This window comes from Mustelus asterias, unplaced genomic scaffold, assembly GCF_964213995.1.
Source record: "Mustelus asterias unplaced genomic scaffold, sMusAst1.hap1.1 HAP1_SCAFFOLD_2040, whole genome shotgun sequence".
NCBI classification, from domain to species: domain Eukaryota; kingdom Metazoa; phylum Chordata; class Chondrichthyes; order Carcharhiniformes; family Triakidae; genus Mustelus; species Mustelus asterias.
Genome location: NW_027591985.1, coordinates 46,812 through 66,415, shown reverse-complemented (window position 1 = coordinate 66,415; position 19,604 = coordinate 46,812). Strand labels below are relative to the sequence as shown.

The window sequence follows — 19,604 nt, the reverse complement described above, 5'->3', positions numbered from 1 at the left end:
GAGAAAACCGTACCACAGCCAGCACCAAGCTGAACTGTCGGTCCAGTCGTAGCCACTCCGTGCTGCTGATCAAGGTACAAGGAGATTAATCCCCGCGCGCGTGTGTCTGTGCGCGCGCGCGCGTGTGTCTGTGCGCGCGCGTGTGTCTGTGCGGCGCGCGCGCGCGTGTGTCTGTGCGCGCGCGCGCGTGTGTCTGTGCGCGCGCGCGCGTGTCTGTGCGCGCGCGCGCGTGTGTCTGTGCGCGCGCGCGCGTGTGTCTGTGCGCGCGCGCGCGTGTGTCTGTGCGCGCGCGCGGTGTGTCTGTGCGCGCGCGCGCGTGTGTCTGTGCGCGCGTGCGCGTGTCTGTGCGCGCGCGCGCGCGCGTGTGTCTGTGCGCGCGCGCGCGCGTGTCTGTGCGCTCGCGCGCGTGTGTCTGTGCGCGCGCGCGTGTCTGTGCGCGCGCGTGTGTCTGCGCGCGCGCGCGGTGTCTGTGCGCGCGCGCGCGCGTGTGTCTGTGCGCGCGCGCGCGTGTGTCTGTGCGCGCGCGCGCGTGTGTCTGTGCGCGCGCGCGCGTGTGTCTGTGCGCGCGCGCGCGTGTGTCTGTGCGCGCGCGCGCGTGTGTCGCGCGCGCGCGCGTGTGTCTGCGCGCGCGCGTGTGTCTGTGCGCGCGCGCGCGTGTGTCTGCGCGCGCGCGCGTGTGTCTGCGCGCGCGCGTGTCTGTGCGCTCGCGCGCGTGTGTCTGTGCGCGCGCGCGCGTGTGTCTGCGCGCGCGTGTGTCTGTGCGCTCGCGCGCGTGTGTCTGTGCGCGCGCGCGAGTGTGTCTGTGCGCGCGCGCGCGTGTGTCTGTGCGCGCGCGCGCGTGTGTCTGTGCGCGCGCGCGCGCGTGTGTCTGTGCCGCGCGCGCGCGTGTGTCTGTGCGCGCGCGCGTGTGTCTGTGCGCGCGCGCGCGTGTGTCTGCGCGCGCGCGCGTGTGTCTGCGCGCGCGTGTGTCTGTGCGCGCGCGCGTGTCTGTGCGCGCGCGCGCGTGTCTGTGCGCGCGCGCGTGTCCTGTGCGCGCGCGCGCGCGTGTCTGTGCGCGCGCGCGCGTGTCTGTGCGCGCGCGCGCGTGTCTGTGCGCGCGCGCGCGTGTCTGTGCGCGCGCGCGTGTCTGTGCGCGCGCGCGCGCGTGTCTGTGCGCGCGCGCGCGTGTCTGTCGCGCGCGCGCGTGTCTGTGCGCGCGCCGCGTGTCTGTGCGCGCGCGCGCTGTCTGTGGCGCGCGCGCGCGCGCGCGCGTGTGTATCTGTGCGCCACTCGCTGAGTTTTGGTTGGAATGCGACACCTCACTCTCTCCTCTGGTGCTGTGTATAACGTACTCCCTCGCTATTTGGGATGGGGGTGGGTGTTGAGGTGAAACACCCCTTTGCCCCATTTCTCTCCATGTATCTCTATGCCTTTCTCTCTCTCTCTCTCTCCCTTGCTGAGTGTGGGATGGGGGTGGATGGTGAGGTGAAACGCCCCTTTGCCCCGTTTCTCTCTCTTTCTGATGGTTTGTCTATTCCAGGTGGTGAAATTGGAGAAAGTGTCTCCGTTCCGACAGCTGACTGGGAAACTCTACCTGATAGACCTGGCAGGCTCTGAGGATAACCGGAGGACCGGGAACCAGGGCATTCGGTGGGTACAGCAATGGCGGCGCACTCTGACGGGGGGGGTTTACTGTGCTGCCATGGGTTGCTGGCCTCTTGTATCCTTCTCCAAGGCTACATTGACACTGCTTTACCCTGTCTTTCCCAGGTTAAAGGAGAGTGGAGCCATTAACACCTCCCTCTTTGTACTCAGCAAAGTGGTGGATGCCTTAAACCAGGGACTGTGCCGGATTCCCTACAGGGACAGCAAACTAACCCGTCTACTGCAGGTAACCCTCACTAAACTGCTGGCACTGCGCTTTCTCCATCCAGTACCTGTCTGCTCACGCTGGCAGCAGGAGGGACCTTCTTCCTCTCCCTGTGATGTCCGCAGGTCCCTCATTCTGTAGGATCCGGGCACAGTAAGAAGTCTCACAACACCAGGTTAAAGTCCAACAGGTTTATTTGGTAGCATGAGCTTTCAGAACGCTGCTCCTTCAGGTGAGTGACGAGTTGTGTTCACACATAGGTCATGTGTAGACGCAACTCAATTACAAGATAATGGTTGGAATGCGAGAGTTAACAGATAATCCAGTCTTTACAGGTACAGACAGTGCGAGTGGAGAGAGGGTTAAGCACAGGTTAAAGAGATGTGTATTAGAACATTACAGCGCAGAACAGGCCCTTCGGCCCACGATGTTGCACCGACCAGTTAAAAAAAAAACTGTGACCCTCCAACCTAAACCAATTTCTTTTCGTCCATGAACCTATCTACGGATCTCTTAAACGCCCCCAAACTAGGCGCATTTACTACTGATGCTGGCAGGGCATTCCAATCCCTCACCACCCTCTGGGTAAAGAACCTACCCCTGACATCGGTTCTATAACTACCCCCCCTCAATTTAAAGCCATGCCCCCTCGTGCTGGATTTCTCCATCAGAGGAAAAAGGCTATCACTATCCACCCTATCTAAACCTCTAATCATCTTATATGTTTCAATAAGATCCCCTCTTAGCCGCCGCCTTTCCAGCGAAAACAATCCCAAATCCCTCAGCCTCTCCTCATAGGATCTCCCCTCCATACCAGGCAACATCCTGGTAAACCTCCTCTGCACCCTCTCCAAAGCCTCCACATCCTTCCTGTAATGTGGGGACCAGAACTGCACACAGTACTCCAAGTGCGGCCGCACCAGAGTTGTGTACAGTTGCAACATAACGCTACGACTCCTAAATTCAATCCCCCTACCAATAAACGCCAAGACACCATATGCCTTCTTAACAACCTTATCTACTTGATTCCCAACTTTCAGGGATCTATGCACACATACACCTAGATCCCTCTGCTCCTCCACACTATTCAAAGTCCTCCCGTTAGCCCTATACTCAACACATCTGTTATTCCTACCAAAGTGAATTACCTCACACTTCTCCGCATTAAACTCCATCCGCCACCTCTCGGCCCAACTTTGCAACCTGTCTAAGTCTTCCTGCAAACTACGACACCCTTCCTCACTGTCTACCACACCACCGACTTTGGTGTCATCAGCAAATTTGCTAATCCACCCAACTATACCCTCATCCAGATCATTAATAAATATTACAAACAGCAGTGGCCCCAAAACAGATCCCTGAGGTACACCACTTGTAACCGCACTCCATGATGAATATTTACTATCAACCACCACCCTCTGTTTCCTATCCGCTAGCCAATTCCTGATCCAATTTCCTAGATCACCCCCAATCCCATACATCTGCATTTTCTGCAGAAGCCTACCATGGTGAACCTTATCAAACGCCTTACTAAAATCCATATATACCACGTCCACTGCCTTGCCCCCATCCACCTCCTTGGTCACTTTCTCAAAAAACTCAATAAGGTTAGTAAGGCACGACCTACCTGCCACAAAACCATGCTGACTATCACCTATCAATTCATTACTCTCCAAATAACTATAAATCCTATCCCTTATAATTTTTTCCAACATCTTGCCGACAACAGAAGTGAGACTCACCGGTCTATAATTCCCGGGGAAGTCTCTGTTCCCCTTCTTAAACAATGGGACAACATTCACTAACCTCCAATCTTCTGGTACTATACCAGAGGCCAACGACGACCTGAAGATCAGAGCCAGAGGCTCTGCAATCACTTCTCTTGCCTCCCAGAGAATCCTTGGATAAATCCCATCCGGACCAGGGGATTTATCTATTTTCAGACCCTCCAGAATATCCTGCACATCCTCCTTATCAACTGTAATACTGTCTATTCTACTCCCTTGCAACCCAGTGTCCTCCTCAGCTATATTCATGTCCCCTTGCGTGAACACCGAAGAGAAATATTGGTTCAATGCTTCACCAATCTCCTCCGGTTCCACACATAACTTCCCTCTGCCATCTATAACTGGCCCTAAACTTGCCCTAACCAACCTTCTGTTCTTGACATACCTATAGAACGCCTTAGGATTCTCTTTAACCCTATCCGCCAAAGTCTTCTCATGTCCCCTTTTAGCCCTTCTAAGCTCGCTCTTCAACTCCCTCTTAGCCAATCTAAAGCTTTCTAGTGCACTACCCGAGTGCTCACGTCTCATCCGAACATAAGCCTCCTTTTTCTTTTTAACCAACAAAGAAACGTTTTTGGTGCACCACGGTTCCCTAGCCCTACCAATTCCTCCTTGCCTGACAGGGACATACCTATCACAGACTCGCAGTAGCTGCTCCTTGAAAAAACTCCACATGTCGGACGTTCCCAGTCCCTGTAATCTCCTAGTCCAACCTATGTTTCCTAATTCTCTCCTAATAGCCTCATAATTACCCTTCCCCCAGCTAAAACCACTGGCCCGAGGTTCATGCCTATCCCTTTCCATCACTAAGGTGAACGTAACCTGTCTCCAGCCAGGACAGTGAGTGAGATTTTGCAAGTCGTGGGGGTTCCAGATAGTGTGACATGAACCCAAGATCCCAGTTGAGGCTGTCCTCATGTGCGGAACTTGGCTATCAGTTTCTGCTCAGCGACTCTGCGTCATCTTGAAGGCCGCCTTGGAGAACGCTTACCCGAAGATCAGGGGCTGAATGCCCGTGACTGGTGAAGTGTTCCCCAACAGGACGAGAACACTCTTGCCTGTGATTGTCGAGCGGTGTTCATTCATCCGTTGTCGTATCATCTGCACGGTCTCCCCAATGTACCATGTCTCAGGACATCCTCTCCTGCAGCGTATCAGGTAGACCATGTTAGCTGAGTCGCATGATTCGGATGTAGGATCTGGGACTGTGGCCCAGCCCAGTCCCTCGGCCCTCTCTGTCGAGTCAGAGTGCATGCGCGTGTGCACTTGCCTCCACAGGATGGGGGGTTTTATGCTCAGTTGCTGACAGTACAATTACAAGCAAACTGCTTGATGTGAAACGAGGGAGAAGGTCAGCAACAGGTTGGAATGCTGCACACCGACCAGGACAGCCACAGAGGAGCCCTCCTGACCGAGCAGCACTCCCTCCCTCAGCGTTCGGACGCTGACATTCCTGAATCTGGGTTTGCTCTCTCTGTACTGTTGCAAAGTTGGGTAGAGTACAAAGAAAGGTACAGTACAGGAACAGGCCCTTCGGCCCTCCAAGCCCGTGCCGATCATGATGCCTGCCTAAACTAAAACCGTATGCACTTACCGAGTCCGTATCCTTTCATTCCCATCCTATTTATGTGTTCATCTAGATGCCCCTTAACTGCCGTGATCGTACCTGCTCCCACCACCTCCCCGGGCAGCGCGTTCCAGACATTCACCACCCTCTGTGTAAAACACTTGCCTCGCACATCTCCTCACACACACACCTTAAACCTGTGCCCCCGAGTAACTGACTCTTCCACCCTGGGGGAAAAAGCTTCTGACTCTCCACTCTGCCCCTCATAATCTTGTCGACTTCTATCAGGTCGCCCCTCAACCTCCGTCGTTCCAGTGAGAACAGACCAAGTTTCTCCAACCTCTCCTCATAGCTAATGCCCTCCATACCAGGCAACATCCTGGTAAATCTTTTCTGTACCCTCTCCAAAGCCTCCACATCCTTCTGGTAGTGTGGCGACCAGAATTGAACACTATATTCCAAGTGCGGCCTAACTAAGGTTCTACAAAGCTGCAACAAGACTTGCCAATTTTTAAACTGAATGCCCCGGCTGATGAAGGCAAGCATGCCGTATGCCTTCTTGACTACCTTCTCCACCTGCGTTGCCACTTTCAGTGACCTGTGTACCTGTACACCCAGATCCCTCTGCCTATCAATACTCCTACAGGTTCTGCCATTTATGAAATTAGGAGGTAGGAAATCCCATGATTGGGAATTTGGTGTTTGTCAAATAGTAAAATGCTCGGTGGGGTGGGGCAGGTGGGGGAGCTTTGCGTGGCCCCTTCAAAAGCTGGTACTTTTTCTGTGCTTAGAAATTTGAAATGCAAGTACATGGAGAACCCAGACTGAAACATTTATATCGAAAGGCCAAGCAGCAGTGTCACCAAGACAACAGGCTTTTGAATTGAGCCAATCAATTTGAATCAGGCACTTGGATACCAAGAACCTATTAAATTTAAATCTGACGGTTTTGGGAACCAATCCTATTGTGGGAAATATTGATATGTCACCACGGGTATAAAAGGGGGACAGTGGGACAAAGAGGGGAGAATAACAGCCGCCTGCTGGAGTTAAGAGCTCTGGCGAGAGCGGGAGAACCGCTGGCTCCCATAGCTTCATCTGTGTCTTCGAGAAAGCACCATCTAGATAGCAAAGATACCAAAGAAAAAAGGAAGTTCCAGACACACGAATCAACAGAGAAACACCAAATATTCCAGAAGACAAAACCTGGTTGTAATTTAGAGAGTGACTGAATTTTATTTTGTGGATGAGTGGGAATTAGATTTATGGGAACAGCATTGCATTAGAATCTTGTTATATTGGGGAATGGTTAGAAGGGGTTTATTGGGTTGGTTAATAGTTTGGTTAATTTGCTCACTGCTAACTGGAGAAATAAATTATTAGGTGTTGATTTTAGAGAGTGTGTCAGGGATTTATTCTGTATTTAACCGCTAGCTGAAGAGCAGCTCGCACCATTTCTCACACACGTGAACAGATTATAGGGCGAGGTACTCCTCTTTGGGGTGTGAGTTCCCAGACGGGGAGGGAGATCCAGCTCCGCTGTCTGCACTGGGAATGCTGCCTCCGTGTTGATGTGCGCTGTCCGTTTCTCTTTGGGGTGTGAGTTCCCAGACGGGGAGGGAGATCCAGCTCCGCTGTCTGCACTGGGAATGCTGCCTCTGTGTTGGTGTGCGCTGTCCATTTCTCTTTGGGGTGTGGGTTCTCAGGGGGAGGGAGATCCAGCTCCGCTGTCTGCACTGGGAATGCTGCCTCCGTGTTGATGTGCGCTGTCCGTTTCTCTTTGCTGCCAGGATTCCCTGGGTGGAACTGCCCACAGCACAATGATTGCAAACATTGCTCCGGAGTACAAACATTATTTCAACACTCTCACTGCACTGAACTTTGCAGCAAAGTCCAAGCTGGTGGTGAATCGACCCTTCACACAGGAGACAATCCAGCCCATAGGTAAGAGTCTGTCCATCTATATATAAAAAGCAAAGTTAAAGTTTATTTATTAGTGTCACAAGTAAGGCTTACATTAACACTGCAATAAAGTTACTGTGAAAATCCCCTGGTCACCACACTCCGACGCCTGGTCGGGTTACACTGAGGGAGAATTTAGCATGGCCAATCCAGCTAACCAGCACATCTTTCGGACTGAGGGAGGAAACCGGAGCACCCGGAGGAAACCCACGGGGAGAAGGTGCAGACTCCACCCGAGCCGGGAATGGAACCCAGGTCCCTGGCGCTGTGAGGCAGCAGTGCGAACCACTGCCGCCGTGTCACCGTCTGGCTGCTCATAGACCAGCAGATATCTGTCCCAACATCCTGTTACACTGAAATGATCTGTAATGTGACAATGATTACTGTATAGCACAGGGTGAGGGGAGAGGAGAGAGATTATACACACACGATATAAGAACATAAGAACTAGGAGCAGGAGTAGGCCATCTGGCCCCTCGAGCCTGCTCCGCCATTCAATAAGATCATGGCTGATCTTTTTGTGGACTCAGCTCCACTTACCCGCCCGCTCACCATAACCCTTAATTCCTTTACTGTTCAAACATTTATCTATCCTTGCCTTCGAAACATTCAATGAGGTAGCCTCAACTGCTTCACTGGGCAGGGACTTCCACAGATTCACAACCCTTTGTGTGAAGAAGTTCCTCCTCAACTCAGTCCTAAATCTGCTCCCCCTTATTTTGAGGCCATGCCCCCGAGTTCTAGTTTCACCCGCCAGTGGAAACAACTTCCCTGCTTCTATCTTATCTATTCCCTTCATAATCTTATGTGATTCTATAAGTTCTCCCCTCATTCTTCTGAATTCCAATGAGTGTAGCCCCAGTCTACTCAGTCTCTCCTCATAAGCCAACCCTCTCAACTCCGGAATCAACCCAGTGAATCTCCTCTGCACCCCCTCCAGTGCCAGTATATCCTTTCTCAAGTAAGGAGACCAAAACTGTACACAGTATTCCAGGTGTGGCCTCACCAGCACCTTATACAGCTGCAACATAACCTCGCTGTTTTTAAACTCCATCCCCCTCGCAATGAAGGACAAAATTCCATTTGCCTTCTTAATTACCTGCTGCACCTGCAAACCAACTCCTTGAGATTCCTGCACAAGGACACCCAGGTCCCTCTGCACAGCAGCATGCTGCAATTTTTTACCATTTAAATAATAGTCCGTTTTGCTGTTATTCCTCCCAAAATGGATGACCTCACATTTACCAACATTGTGCTCCATCTGCCAGACCCTCGCCCACTCACTTAGATTATCTATATCCCTTTGCAGACTCTCAGCATCCTCTGCACACTTTGCTCTTCCACCCATCTTAGTGTCATCTGCGAATTTTGACACACTACACTTGGTCCCCAACTCCAGATCATCTATGTAAATCGTAAACAATTGTGGTCCCAACACTGATCCCTGAGGCACACCACTAGTCACTGATAATCGCTAGTCACATATAACACAGAGTGAGGGGAGAGGAGAGAGATTATACACACACACGATATAACACCGGGTGAGGGGAGAGGAGAGAGATTATACACACACACGATATAACACCGGGTGAGGGGAGAGGAGAGAGATTATACACACACACGATATAACACAGTGAGGGGAGAGGAGAGAGATTATACACACACATGATATAACACAGAGTGAGGGGAGAGGAGAGAGATTATATACACACACACACACACACACACACACACACGATATAACACAGAGTGAGGGGAGAGGAGAGAGATTATACACACACACACGATATAACACCGGGTGAGGGGAGAGGAGAGAGATTATATACACACACACACACACACACACGATATAACACAGAGTGAGGGGAGAGGAGAGAGATTATATACACACACACACACACACACACACACACGATATAACACAGAGTGAGGGGAGAGGAGAGAGATTATACACACACACACACACACACACGATATAACACAGTGAGGGGAGAGGAGAGAGATTATATACACACACACACACACACACACACACACACACACACGATATAACACAGAGTGAGGGGAGAGGAGAGAGATTATACACACACACATGATATAACACCGGGTGAGGGGAGAGGAGAGAGATTATATACACACACACACACACACACACACACGATATAACACAGTGAGGGGAGAGGAGAGAGATTATACACACACACATGATATAACACCGGGTGAGGGGAGAGGAGAGAGATTATACACACACACACACACACACACACGATATAACACAGAGTGAGGGGAGAGGAGAGAGATTATATACACACACACACACACACACACACACGATATAACACAGAGTGAGGGGAGAGGAGAGAGATTATACACACACACACACACGATATAACACAGTGAGGGGAGAGGAGAGAGATTATATACACACACACACACACACACACACGATATAACACAGAGTGAGGGGAGAGGAGAGAGATTATACACACACACATGATATAACACCGGGTGAGGGGAGAGGAGAGAGATTATATACACACACACACACACACACGATATAACACAGTGAGGGGAGAGGAGAGAGATTATACACACACACATGATATAACACCGGGTGAGGGGAGAGGAGAGAGATTATACACACACACACACACACACACACACACACACACACACGATATAACACAGTGAGGGGAGAGGAGAGAGATTATACACACGATATAACACTGGGTGAGGGATCTATACACTGGGACAGACTCTGTGAAATGTTGGCAGTGATTACATACTGACAGACTGCGATGTTGAATATGTACCTAAATCCTTCCCTTGTTCAGGTGTGTGCCCTCTGAAGCGAGCCTGCCTTGATCTTCCAGCAAGTTCCCAACGACTAGCCAAGATACAGAAATCAGAGGAGTCGGAGCACAGCAGTGGATCCGAGGAATTGGCAATCAGGTGACGATAGGAACGCGCTGGAGGTGTGGGGTGTCACTGGGTTGTACTCTGTCCTGGTAACAAGGTCTGGGGGTGTGGGGTGTCACTGGGTTGTACTGTGTCCTGGTAACAGGGTCTGGGGGTGTGGAGTGTCACTGGGTTGTACTGTGTCCTGGTAACAAGGTCTGGGGGTGTGGAGTGTCACTGGGTTGTACTGTGTCCTGGTAACAAGGTCTGGGGGTGTGGGGTGTCACTGGGTTGTACTGTGTCCTGGTAACAGGGTCTGGGGGTGTGGGGTGTCACTGGGTTGTACTGTGTCCTGGTAACAGGGTCTGGGGGTGTGGGGTGTCACTGGGTTGTACTGTGTCCTGGTAACAAGGTCTGGGGGTGTGGGGTGTCACTGGGTTGTACTGTGTCCTGGTAACAGGGTCTGGGGGTGTGGGGTGTCACTGGGTTGTACTGTGTCCTGGTAACAGGGTCTGGGGGTGTGGGGTGTCACTGGGTTGTACTGTGTCCTGGTAACAGGGTCTGGGGGTGTGGGGTGTCACTGGGTTGTACTGTGTCCTGGTAACAGGGTCTGGGGGTGTGGGGTGTCACTGGGTTGTACTGTGTCCTGGTAACAAGGTCTGGGGGTGTGGGGTGTCACTGGGTTGTACTGTGTCCTGGGAACAGGGTCTGGGGGTGTGGGGTGTCACTGGGTTGTACTGTGTCCTGGTAACAAGGTCTGGGGGTGTGGGGTGTCACTGGGTTGTACTGTGTCCTGGTAACAAGGTCTGGGGGTGTGGGGTGTCACTGGGTTGTACTGTGTCCTGGGAACAGGGTCTGGGGGTGTGGAGTGTCACTGGGTTGTACTGTGTCCTGGTAACAAGGTCTGGGGGTGTGGGGTGTCACTGGGTTGTACTGTGTCCTGGTAACAAGGTCTGGGGGTGTGCAGTGTCACTGGGTTGTACTCTGTCCTGGTAACAAGGTCTGGGGGTGTGGGGTGTCACTGGGTTGTACTGTGTCCTGGTAACAAGGTCTGGGGGTGTGGGGTGTCACTGGGTTGTACTGTGTCCTGGGAACAGGGTCTGGGGGTGTGGGGTGTCACTGGGTTGTATTCTGTCCTGGTAACAGGGTCTGGGGGTGTCACCGGGTTGTCCTCTGTCCTGGTAACAAGGTCTGGGGGTGTGGGGTGTCACTGGGTTGTACTCTGTCCTGGTAACAGGGTCTGGGGGTGTGGGGTGTCACTGGGTTGTCCTCTGTCCTGGTAACAAGGTCTGGGGGTGTGGGGTGTCACTGGGTTGTACTGTGTCCTGGTAACAAGGTCTGGGGGTGTGGGGTGTCACTGGGTTGTACTGTGTCCTGGGTACAAGGTCTGGGGGTGTGGGGTGTCACTGGGTTGTACTGTGTCCTGGGTACAAGGTCTGGGGGTGTGGGGTGTCACTGGGTTGTACTGTGTCCTGGTAACAAGGTCTGGGGGTGTGGGGTGTCACTGGGTTGTACTGTGTCCTGGGTACAAGGTCTGGGGGTGTGGGGTGTCACTGGGTTGTACTGTGTCCTGGTAACAAGGTCTGGGGGTGTGGGGTGTCACTGGGTTGTACTGTGTCCTGGGTACAAGGTCTGGGGGTGTGGGGTGTCACTGGGTTGTACTGTGTCCTGGTAACAGGGTCTGGGGGTGTGGAGTGTCACTGGGTTGTACTGTGTCCTGGTAACAAGGTCTGGGGGTGTGGGGTGTCACTGGGTTGTACTGTGTCCTGGTAACAAGGTCTGGGGGTGTGGGGTGTCACTGGGTTGTACTGTGTCCTGGGAACAGGGTCTGGGGGTGTGGAGTGTCACTGGGTTGTACTGTGTCCTGGGAACAAGGTCTGGGGGTGTCGGGTGTCACTGGGTTGTACTGTGTCCTGGGAACAGGGTCTGGGGGTGTGGAGTGTCACTGGGTTGTACTGTGTCCTGGGAACAAGGTCTGGGGGTGTGGGGTGTCACTGGGTTGTACTGTGTCCTGGGAACAGGGTCTGGGGGTGTGGGGTGTCACTGGGTTGTACTGTGTCCTGGTAACAAGGTCTGGGGGTGTGGGGTGTCACTGGGTTGTACTGTGTCCTGGTAACAGGGTCTGGGGGTGTGGGGTGTCACTGGGTTGTACTGTGTCCTGGGAACAAGGTCTGGGGGTGTCACTGGGTTGTACTGTGTCCTGGGAACAGGGTCTGGGGGTGTGGGGTGTCACTGGGTTGTACTGTGTCCTGGTAACAAGGTCTGGGGGTGTCACTGGGTTGTACTGTGTCCTGGGAACAGGGTCTGGGGGTGTGGGGTGTCACTGGGTTGTACTGTGTCCTGGTAACAAGGTCTGGGAGTGTGGAGTGTCACTGGGTTGTACTGTGTCCTGGTAACAGGGTCTGGGGGTGTGGGGTGTCACTGGGTTGTACTGTGTCCTGGGTACAAGGTCTGGGGGTGTGGAGTGTCACTGGGTTGTACTGTGTCCTGGTAACAGGGTCTGGGGGTGTGGGGTGTCACTGGGTTGTACTGTGTCCTGGTAACAGGGTCTGGGGGTGTGGAGTGTCACTGGGTTGTACTGTGTCCTGGTAACAAGGTCTGGGGGTGTGGGGTGTCACTGGGTTGTACTGTGTCCTGGTAACAAGGTCTGGGGGTGTGGGGTGTCACTGGGTTGTACTCTGTCCTGGTAACAGGGTCTGGGGGTGTGAGGTGTCACTGGGTTGTACTGTGTCCTGGTAACAGGGTCTGGGGGTGTGGGGTGTCACTGGGTTGTACTCTGTCCTGGTAACAGGGTCTGGGGGTGTGGGGTGTCACTGGGTTGTACTGTGTCCTGGGAACAGGGTCTGGGGGTGTGGGGTGTCACTGGGTTGTACTGTGTCCTGGTAACAAGGTCTGGGAGTGTGGAGTGTCACTGGGTTGTACTGTGTCCTGGTAACAGGGTCTGGGGGTGTGGGGTGTCACTGGGTTGTACTGTGTCCTGGTAACAGGGTCTGGGGGTGTGGAGTGTCACTGGGTTGTACTGTGTCCTGGTAACAAGGTCTGGGGGTGTGGGGTGTCACTGGGTTGTACTGTGTCCTGGTAACAAGGTCTGGGGGTGTGGGGTGTCACTGGGTTGTACTGTGTCCTGGTAACAGGGTCTGGGGGTGTGAGGTGTCACTGGGTTGTACTGTGTCCTGGTAACAGGGTCTGGGGGTGTGGGGTGTCACTGGGTTGTACTCTGTCCTGGTAACAGGGTCTGGGGGTGTGGGGTGTCACTGGGTTGTACTGTGTCCTGGGAACAGGGTCTGGGGGTGTGGGGTGTCACTGGGTTGTACTGTGTCCTGGGTACAAGGTCTGGGGGTGTGGGGTGTCACTGGGTTGTACTGTGTCCTGGTAACAGGGTCTGGGGGTGTGGGGTGTCACTGGGTTGTACTGTGTCCTGGGAACAGGGTCTGGGGGTGTGAGGTGTCACTGGGTTGTATTGTGTCCTGGTAACAGGGTCTGGGGGTGTGGGGTGTCACTGGGTTGTACTGTGTCCTGGGAACAAGGTCTGGGGGTGTGGGGTGTCACTGGGTTGTACTGTGTCCTGGGAACAAGGTCTGGGGGTGTGGGGTGTCACTGGGTTGTACTGTGTCCTGGGAACAGGGTCTGGGGGTGTGGAGTGTCACTGGGTTGTACTGTGTCCTGGTAACAAGGTCTGGGGGTGTCACCGGGTTGTCCTCTGTCCTGGGAACAGGGTCTGGGGGTGTGGGGTGTCACTGGGTTGTACTGTGTCCTGGTAACAGGGTCTGGGGGTGTGGGGTGTCACTGGGTTGTACTGTGTCCTGGTAACAAGGTCTGGGGGTGTGGAGTGTCACTGGGTTGTACTGTGTCCTGGTAACAAGGTCTGGGGGTGTGGAGTGTCACTGGGTTGTACTGTGTCCTGGTAACAAGGTCTGGGGGTGTGGGGTGTCACTGGGTTGTACTGTGTCCTGGTAACAAGGTCTGGGGGTGTGGGGTGTCACTGGGTTGTACTGTGTCCTGGTAACAAGGTCTGGGGGTGTGGGGTGTCACTGGGTTGTACTGTGTCCTGGTAACAGGGTCTGGGGGTGTGGGGTGTCACTGGGTTGTATTGTGTCCTGGGAACAGGGTCTGGGGGTGTGGAGTGTCACTGGGTTGTACTGTGTCCTGGTAACAAGGTCTGGGGGTGTGAGGTGTCACTGGGTTGTACTGTGTCCTGGTAACAAGGTCTGGGGGTGTGGGGTGTCACTGGGTTGTACTGTGTCCTGGTAACAGGGTCTGGGGGTGTGGAGTGTCACTGGGTTGTACTGTGTCCTGGTAACAGGGTCTGGGGGTGTGGAGTGTCACTGGGTTGTACTGTGTCCTGGTAACAGGGTCTGGGGGTGTGGGGTGTCACTGGGTTGTACTGTGTCCTGGTAACAGGGTCTGGGAGTGTGGGGTGTCACTGGGTTGTACTGTGTCCTGGTAACAAGGTCTGGGGGTGTGGGGTGTCACTGGGTTGTACTGTGTCCTGGTAACAAGGTCTGGGGGTGTGAGGTGTCACTGGGTTGTACTGTGTCCTGGTAACAAGGTCTGGGGGTGTGGGGTGTCACTGGGTTGTATTCTGTCCTGGGAACAGGGTCTGGGGGTGTGGGGTGTCACTGGGTTGTACTGTGTCCTGGTAACAAGGTCTGGGGGTGTCACTGGGTTGTACTCTGTCCTGGGAACAGGGTCTGACACAGCAGAAGATGGCCAGGCAGGGACACCGCAGATATTGTGCTGTTATTTTTGGTTTATATTTGGGGCAATTAATTTGATTTGATTTATTATTGTCACATGTATTGGGATACAGTGAAAAGTCTTGTTCCTTGCGCACTCTCCAGACAAAGCATACCGTTCATAGAGAAGGAAAGGAGAGAGTGCAGAATGTAGTGTTACAGTCATAGCTAGGGTGTAGAGAAAGATCAACTTAATGCGAGGTCGGTCCATTCAAAAGTCTGACAGCAGCAGGGAAGAAGCTGTTCTTGAGTCGGTCGGTACGTGACCTCAGACTTTTGTATCTTTTTCCCGACGGAAGAAGGTGGAAGAGAGAATGTCCGGGGGGGGGTCCTTAATTATGCCGGCTGCTTTTCCCCGAGGCAGCGGGAAGTGTAGACAGAGTCAATGGATGGGAGGCTGGTGATGGATTGGGCTACATTCACGACCCCTTTTGTAGTTCCTTGCGGTCTTGGGCAGAGCAGAAGCCCCAGACCAAGCTGTGATACAACCAGAAAGGATGCTTTCTATGGGGCGTCTGTAAAAAATAATGTTCTGATGTGAAAATGTTGTCTTTGTTTTGTGTAAAGTTGTTCCTACCTGGTGCTCAGTGTCCTGCGATGGAAGAGGCAATTCTCCTTTAAATGTGTGTGTTACCTTAGCACAGTGAGTGGGGTGTGGGCCGGGTGTGGGGTGTGGGCCGGGTGTGGGGTGTGGGCCGGGTGTGGGGTGTGGGCCGGGTGTGGGGTGTGGGCCGGGTGTGGGGTGTGGGCCGGGTGTGGGCGGGGTGTGGGCCGGGTGCGGGGTGTGGGCGGGGTGTGGGCCGGGTGCGGGGTGTGGGCCGGGTGCGGGGTGTGGGCCGGGTGCGGGGTGTGGGCCGGGTGCGGGGTGTGGGCCGGGTGCGGGGTGTGGGCCGGGTGCGGGGTGTGGGCCGGGTGCGGGCCGGGTGCGGGCCGGGTGCGGGGTGTGGGCCGGGTGTGGGCCGGGTGCGGGGTGTGGGCCGGGTGCGGGGTGTGGGCCGGGTGCGGGGTGTGGGCCGGGTGTGGGCCGGGTGTGGGGTGTGGGCCGGGTGTGGGGTGTGGGCCGGGTGTGGGCCGGGTGCGGGGTGTGGGCCGGGTGCGGGGTGTGGGCCGGGTGTGGGGTGTGGGCCGGGTGTGGGGTGTGGGCCGGGTGTGGGCCGGGTGTGGGCGGGGTGTGGGCCGGGTGTGGGCCGGGTGTGGGCCGGGTGTGGGCCGGGTGTGGGCCGGGTGTGGGCGGGGTGTGGGCCGGGTGTGGGCGGGGTGTGGGCCGGGTGTGGGGTGTGGGCCGGGTGCGGGGTGTGGGCCGGGTGCGGGGTGTGGGCCGGGTGCGGGGTGTGGGCCGGGTGTGGGCCGGGTGCGGGCCGGGTGCGGGGTGTGGGCCGGGTGTGGGCCGGGTGTGGGGTGTGGGCCGGGTGCGGGGTGTGGGCCGGGTGCGGGGTGTGGGCCGGGTGCGGGGTGTGGGCCGGGTGCGGGGTGTGGGCCGGGTGCGGGGTGTGGGCCGGGTGCGGGGTGCGTGCGGGGTGCGGGCCGGGTGCGGGCCGGGTGCGGGGTGCGGGCCGGGTGCGGGGTGCGGGCCGGGTGCGGGGTGCGGGCCGGGTGCGGGCCGGGTGCGGGGTGCGGGCCGGGTGCGAGGTGCGGGCCGGGTGCGGGGTGCGGGCCGGGTGCGGGCCGGGTGCGGGCCGGGTGCGGGGTGTGGGGTGTGGGCCGGGTGCGGGGTGTGGGCCGGGTGCGGGGTGTGGGCCGGGTGCGGGGTGTGGGCCGGGTGCGGGGTGTGGGCCGGGTGCGGGGTGTGGGCCGGGTGTGGGGTGTGGGCCGGGTGCGGGGTGTGGGCCGGGTGCGGGGTGTGGGCCGGGTGCGGGGTGTGGGCCGGGTGCGGGGTGTGGGCCGGGTGTGGGGTGTGGGCCGGGTGCGGGGTGTGGGCCGGGTGTGGGCGGGGTGTGGGCCGGGTGCGGGGTGTGGGCCGGGTGTGGGGTGTGGGGTGTGGGCCGGGTGTGGGGTGTGGGCCGGGTGTGGAGTGTGGGCCGGGTGTGGGCGGGGTGTGGGCCGGGTGTGGGGTGTGGGCCGGGTGTGGGGTGTGGGCCGGGTGTGGGGTGTGGGCCGGGTGTGGGGTGTGGGCCGGGTGTGGGGTGTGGGCCGGGTGTGGGGTGTGGGGTGTGGGCCGGGTGCGGGGTGTGGCCCGGGTGCGGGGTGTGGGCCGGGTGCGGAGTGTGGGCCGGGTGCGGGGTGTGGGCCGGGTGCGGGGTGTGGGCCGGGTGCGGGGTGTGGGCCGGGTGCGGGGTGTGGGCCGGGTGCGGGGTGTGGGCCGGGTGCGGAGTGTGGGCCGGGTGCGGGGTGTGGGCCGGGTGCGGGGTGTGGGCCGGGTGCGGGGTGTGGGCCGGGTGCGGGGTGCGGGCCGGGTGCGGGGTGCGGGCCGGGTGTGGGGTGCGGGCCGGGTGCGGGGTGCGGGCCGGGTGCGGGGTGCGGGCCGGGTGCGGGGTGCGGGCCGGGTGCGGGGTGCGGGCCGGGTGCGGGGTGCGGGCCGGGTGCGGGGTGCGGGCCGGGTGCGGGGTGCGGGCCGGGTGCGGGGTGCGGGCCGGGTGCGGGGTGCGGGCCGGGTGCGGGGTGCGGGCCGGGTGCGGGGTGCGGGCCGGGTGCGGGGTGCGGGCCGGGTGCGGGGTGCGGGCCGGGTGCGGGGTGCGGGCCGGGTGCGGGGTGCGGGCCGGGTGCGGGGTGCAGGCCGGGTGCGGGGTGCGGGCCGGGTGCGGGCCGGGTGCGGGGTGCGGGCCGGGTGCGGGGTGCGGGGTGCGTGCGGGGTGCGGGCCGGGTGCGGGGTGTGGGCCGGGTGCGGGGTGTGGGCCGGGTGCGGGGTGTGGGCCGGGTGCGGGGTGTGGGCCGGGTGCGGGGTGTGGGCCGGGTGTGGGGTGTGGGCCGGGTGCGGGGTGTGGGCCGGGTGCGGGGTGTGGGCCGGGTGCGGGGTGTGGGCCGGGTGCGGGGTGTGGGCCGGGTGCGGGGTGTGGGCCGGGTGCGGGGTGTGGGCCGGGTGCGGGGTGTGGGCCGGGTGCGGGGTGTGGGCCGGGTGCGGGGTGTGGGCCGGGTGCGGGGTGTGGGCCGGGTGCGGGGTGTGGGCCGGGTGCGGGGTGTGGGCCGGGTGCGGGGTGTGGGCCGGGTGCGGGGTGTGGGCCGGGTGTGGGCCGGGTGCGGGGTGTGGGCCGGGTGCGGGGTGCGGGCCGGGTGCGGGGTGCGGGCCGGGTGCGGGGTGCGGGCCGGGTGCGGGGTGCGGGCCGGGTGCGGGGTGCGGGCCGGGTGCGGGGTGCGGGCCGTGGGCCGGGTGTGGGGTGCGGGCCGGGTGTGGGGTGCGGGCCGGGTGTGGGGTGTGGGCCGGGTGTGGGGTGTGGGCCGGGTGCGGGGTGTGGGCCGGGTGCGGGGTGTGGGCCGGGTGCGGGGTGTGGGCCGGGTGCGGGGTGTAGGCCGGGTGCGGGGTGTGGGCCGGGTGTGGGGTGTGGGCCGGGTGCGGGGTGTGGGGTGTGGGCCGGGTGCGGGGTGTGGGCCGGGTGCGGGGTGCGGGCCGGGTGCGGGGTGCGGGCCGGGTGCCGGGTGCCGGGTGCGGGCCGGGTGCGGGGTGGGTGCGGGGTGTGGGCCGGGTGCGGGGTGTGGGCCGGGTGCGGGGTGTGGGCCGGGTGCGGGGTGTGGGCCGGGTGCGGGGTGTGGGCCGGGTGCGGGGTGTGGGCCGGGTGCGGGGTGTGGGCCGGGTGCGGGGTGTGGGCCGGGTGCGGGGTGTGGGCCGGGTGCGGGGTGTGGGCCGGGTGCGGGGTGTGGGCCGGGTGCGGGCCGGGTGCGGGGTGCGGGCCGGGTGCGGGGTGCGGGCCGGGTGCGGGCCGGGTGCGGGGTGCGGGCCGGGTGTGGGGTGTGGGCCGGGTGTGGGCCGGGTGCGGGGTGTGGGCCGGGTGCGGGGTGTGGGCCGGGTGTGGGCCGGGTGCGGGGTGTGGGCCGGGTGCGGGGTGTGGGCCGGGTGCGGGGTGTGGGCCGGGTGTGGGCCGGGTGCGGGGTGTGGGCGGGGTGCGGGCCGGGTGCGGGGTGCGGGGTGTGGGCCGGGTGCGGGGTGTGGGCCGGGTGCAGGGTGTGGGCCGGGTGCGGGGTGTGGGCCGGGTGCGGGGTGTGGGCGGGGTGCGGGCCGGGTGCGGGGTGCGGGGTGCGGGCCGTGTGCGGGGTGCGGGCCGGGTGCGGGGTGTGGGCCGGGTGCGGGGTGTGGGCCGGGTGCGGGGTGTGGGCCGGGTGCGGGGTGTGGGGTGTGGGCCGGGTGTGGGGTGTGGGCCGGGTGTGGGGTGTGGGCCGGGTGCGGGGTGTGGGCCGGGTGTGGGCCGGGTGCGGGGTGTGGGCCGGGTGCGGGGTGTGGGCCGGGTGCGGGGTGTGGGCCGGGTGCGGGGTGTGGGCCGGGTGCGGGGTGTGGGCCGGGTGCGGGGTGTGGGCCGGGTGCGGGGTGTGGGCCGGGTGCGGGGTGTGGGCCGGGTGCGGGGTGTGGGCCGGGTGCGGGCCGGGTGCGGGGTGCGGGCCGGGTGCGGGGTGCGGGCCGGGTGCGGGGTGCGGGCCGGGTGTGGAGTGTGGGCCGGGTGCGGGGTGTGGGCCGGGTGCGGGGTGTGGGCCGGGTGCGGGGTGTGGGCCGGGTGCGGGGTGTGGGCCGGGTGCGGGGTGTGGGCCGGGTGCGGGGTGTGGGCCGGGTGCGGGGTGTGGGCCGGGTGCGGGGTGTGGGCCGGGTGCGGGGTGTGGGCCGGGTGCGGGGTGTGGGCCGGGTGCGGGGTGTGGGCCGGGTGCGGGGTGTGGGCCGGGTGCGG

The 19,604-nt window shown here is 59.7% G+C and overlaps 1 protein-coding gene across 1 annotated transcript in view; it reads left to right on the top strand.

Moving 5' to 3' along the window:
- Nucleotides 1-6: 6 nt before the first annotated feature.
- Nucleotides 7-19,604, top strand: part of LOC144489237 (kinesin-like protein KIF22-B) — a 39,567-nt gene continuing 19,969 nt past the window's right edge. Inside the window, exons 1-5 of the mRNA XM_078207082.1 lie at nt 7-74; nt 1,520-1,629; nt 1,750-1,870; nt 6,994-7,147; nt 10,000-10,117. Coding sequence (XP_078063208.1) covers nt 7,024-7,147; nt 10,000-10,117 — 242 coding nt within the window. The 5' untranslated portion in view covers nt 7-74; nt 1,520-1,629; nt 1,750-1,870; nt 6,994-7,023. The remainder of the gene's footprint in view (nt 75-1,519; nt 1,630-1,749; nt 1,871-6,993; nt 7,148-9,999; nt 10,118-19,604) is intronic.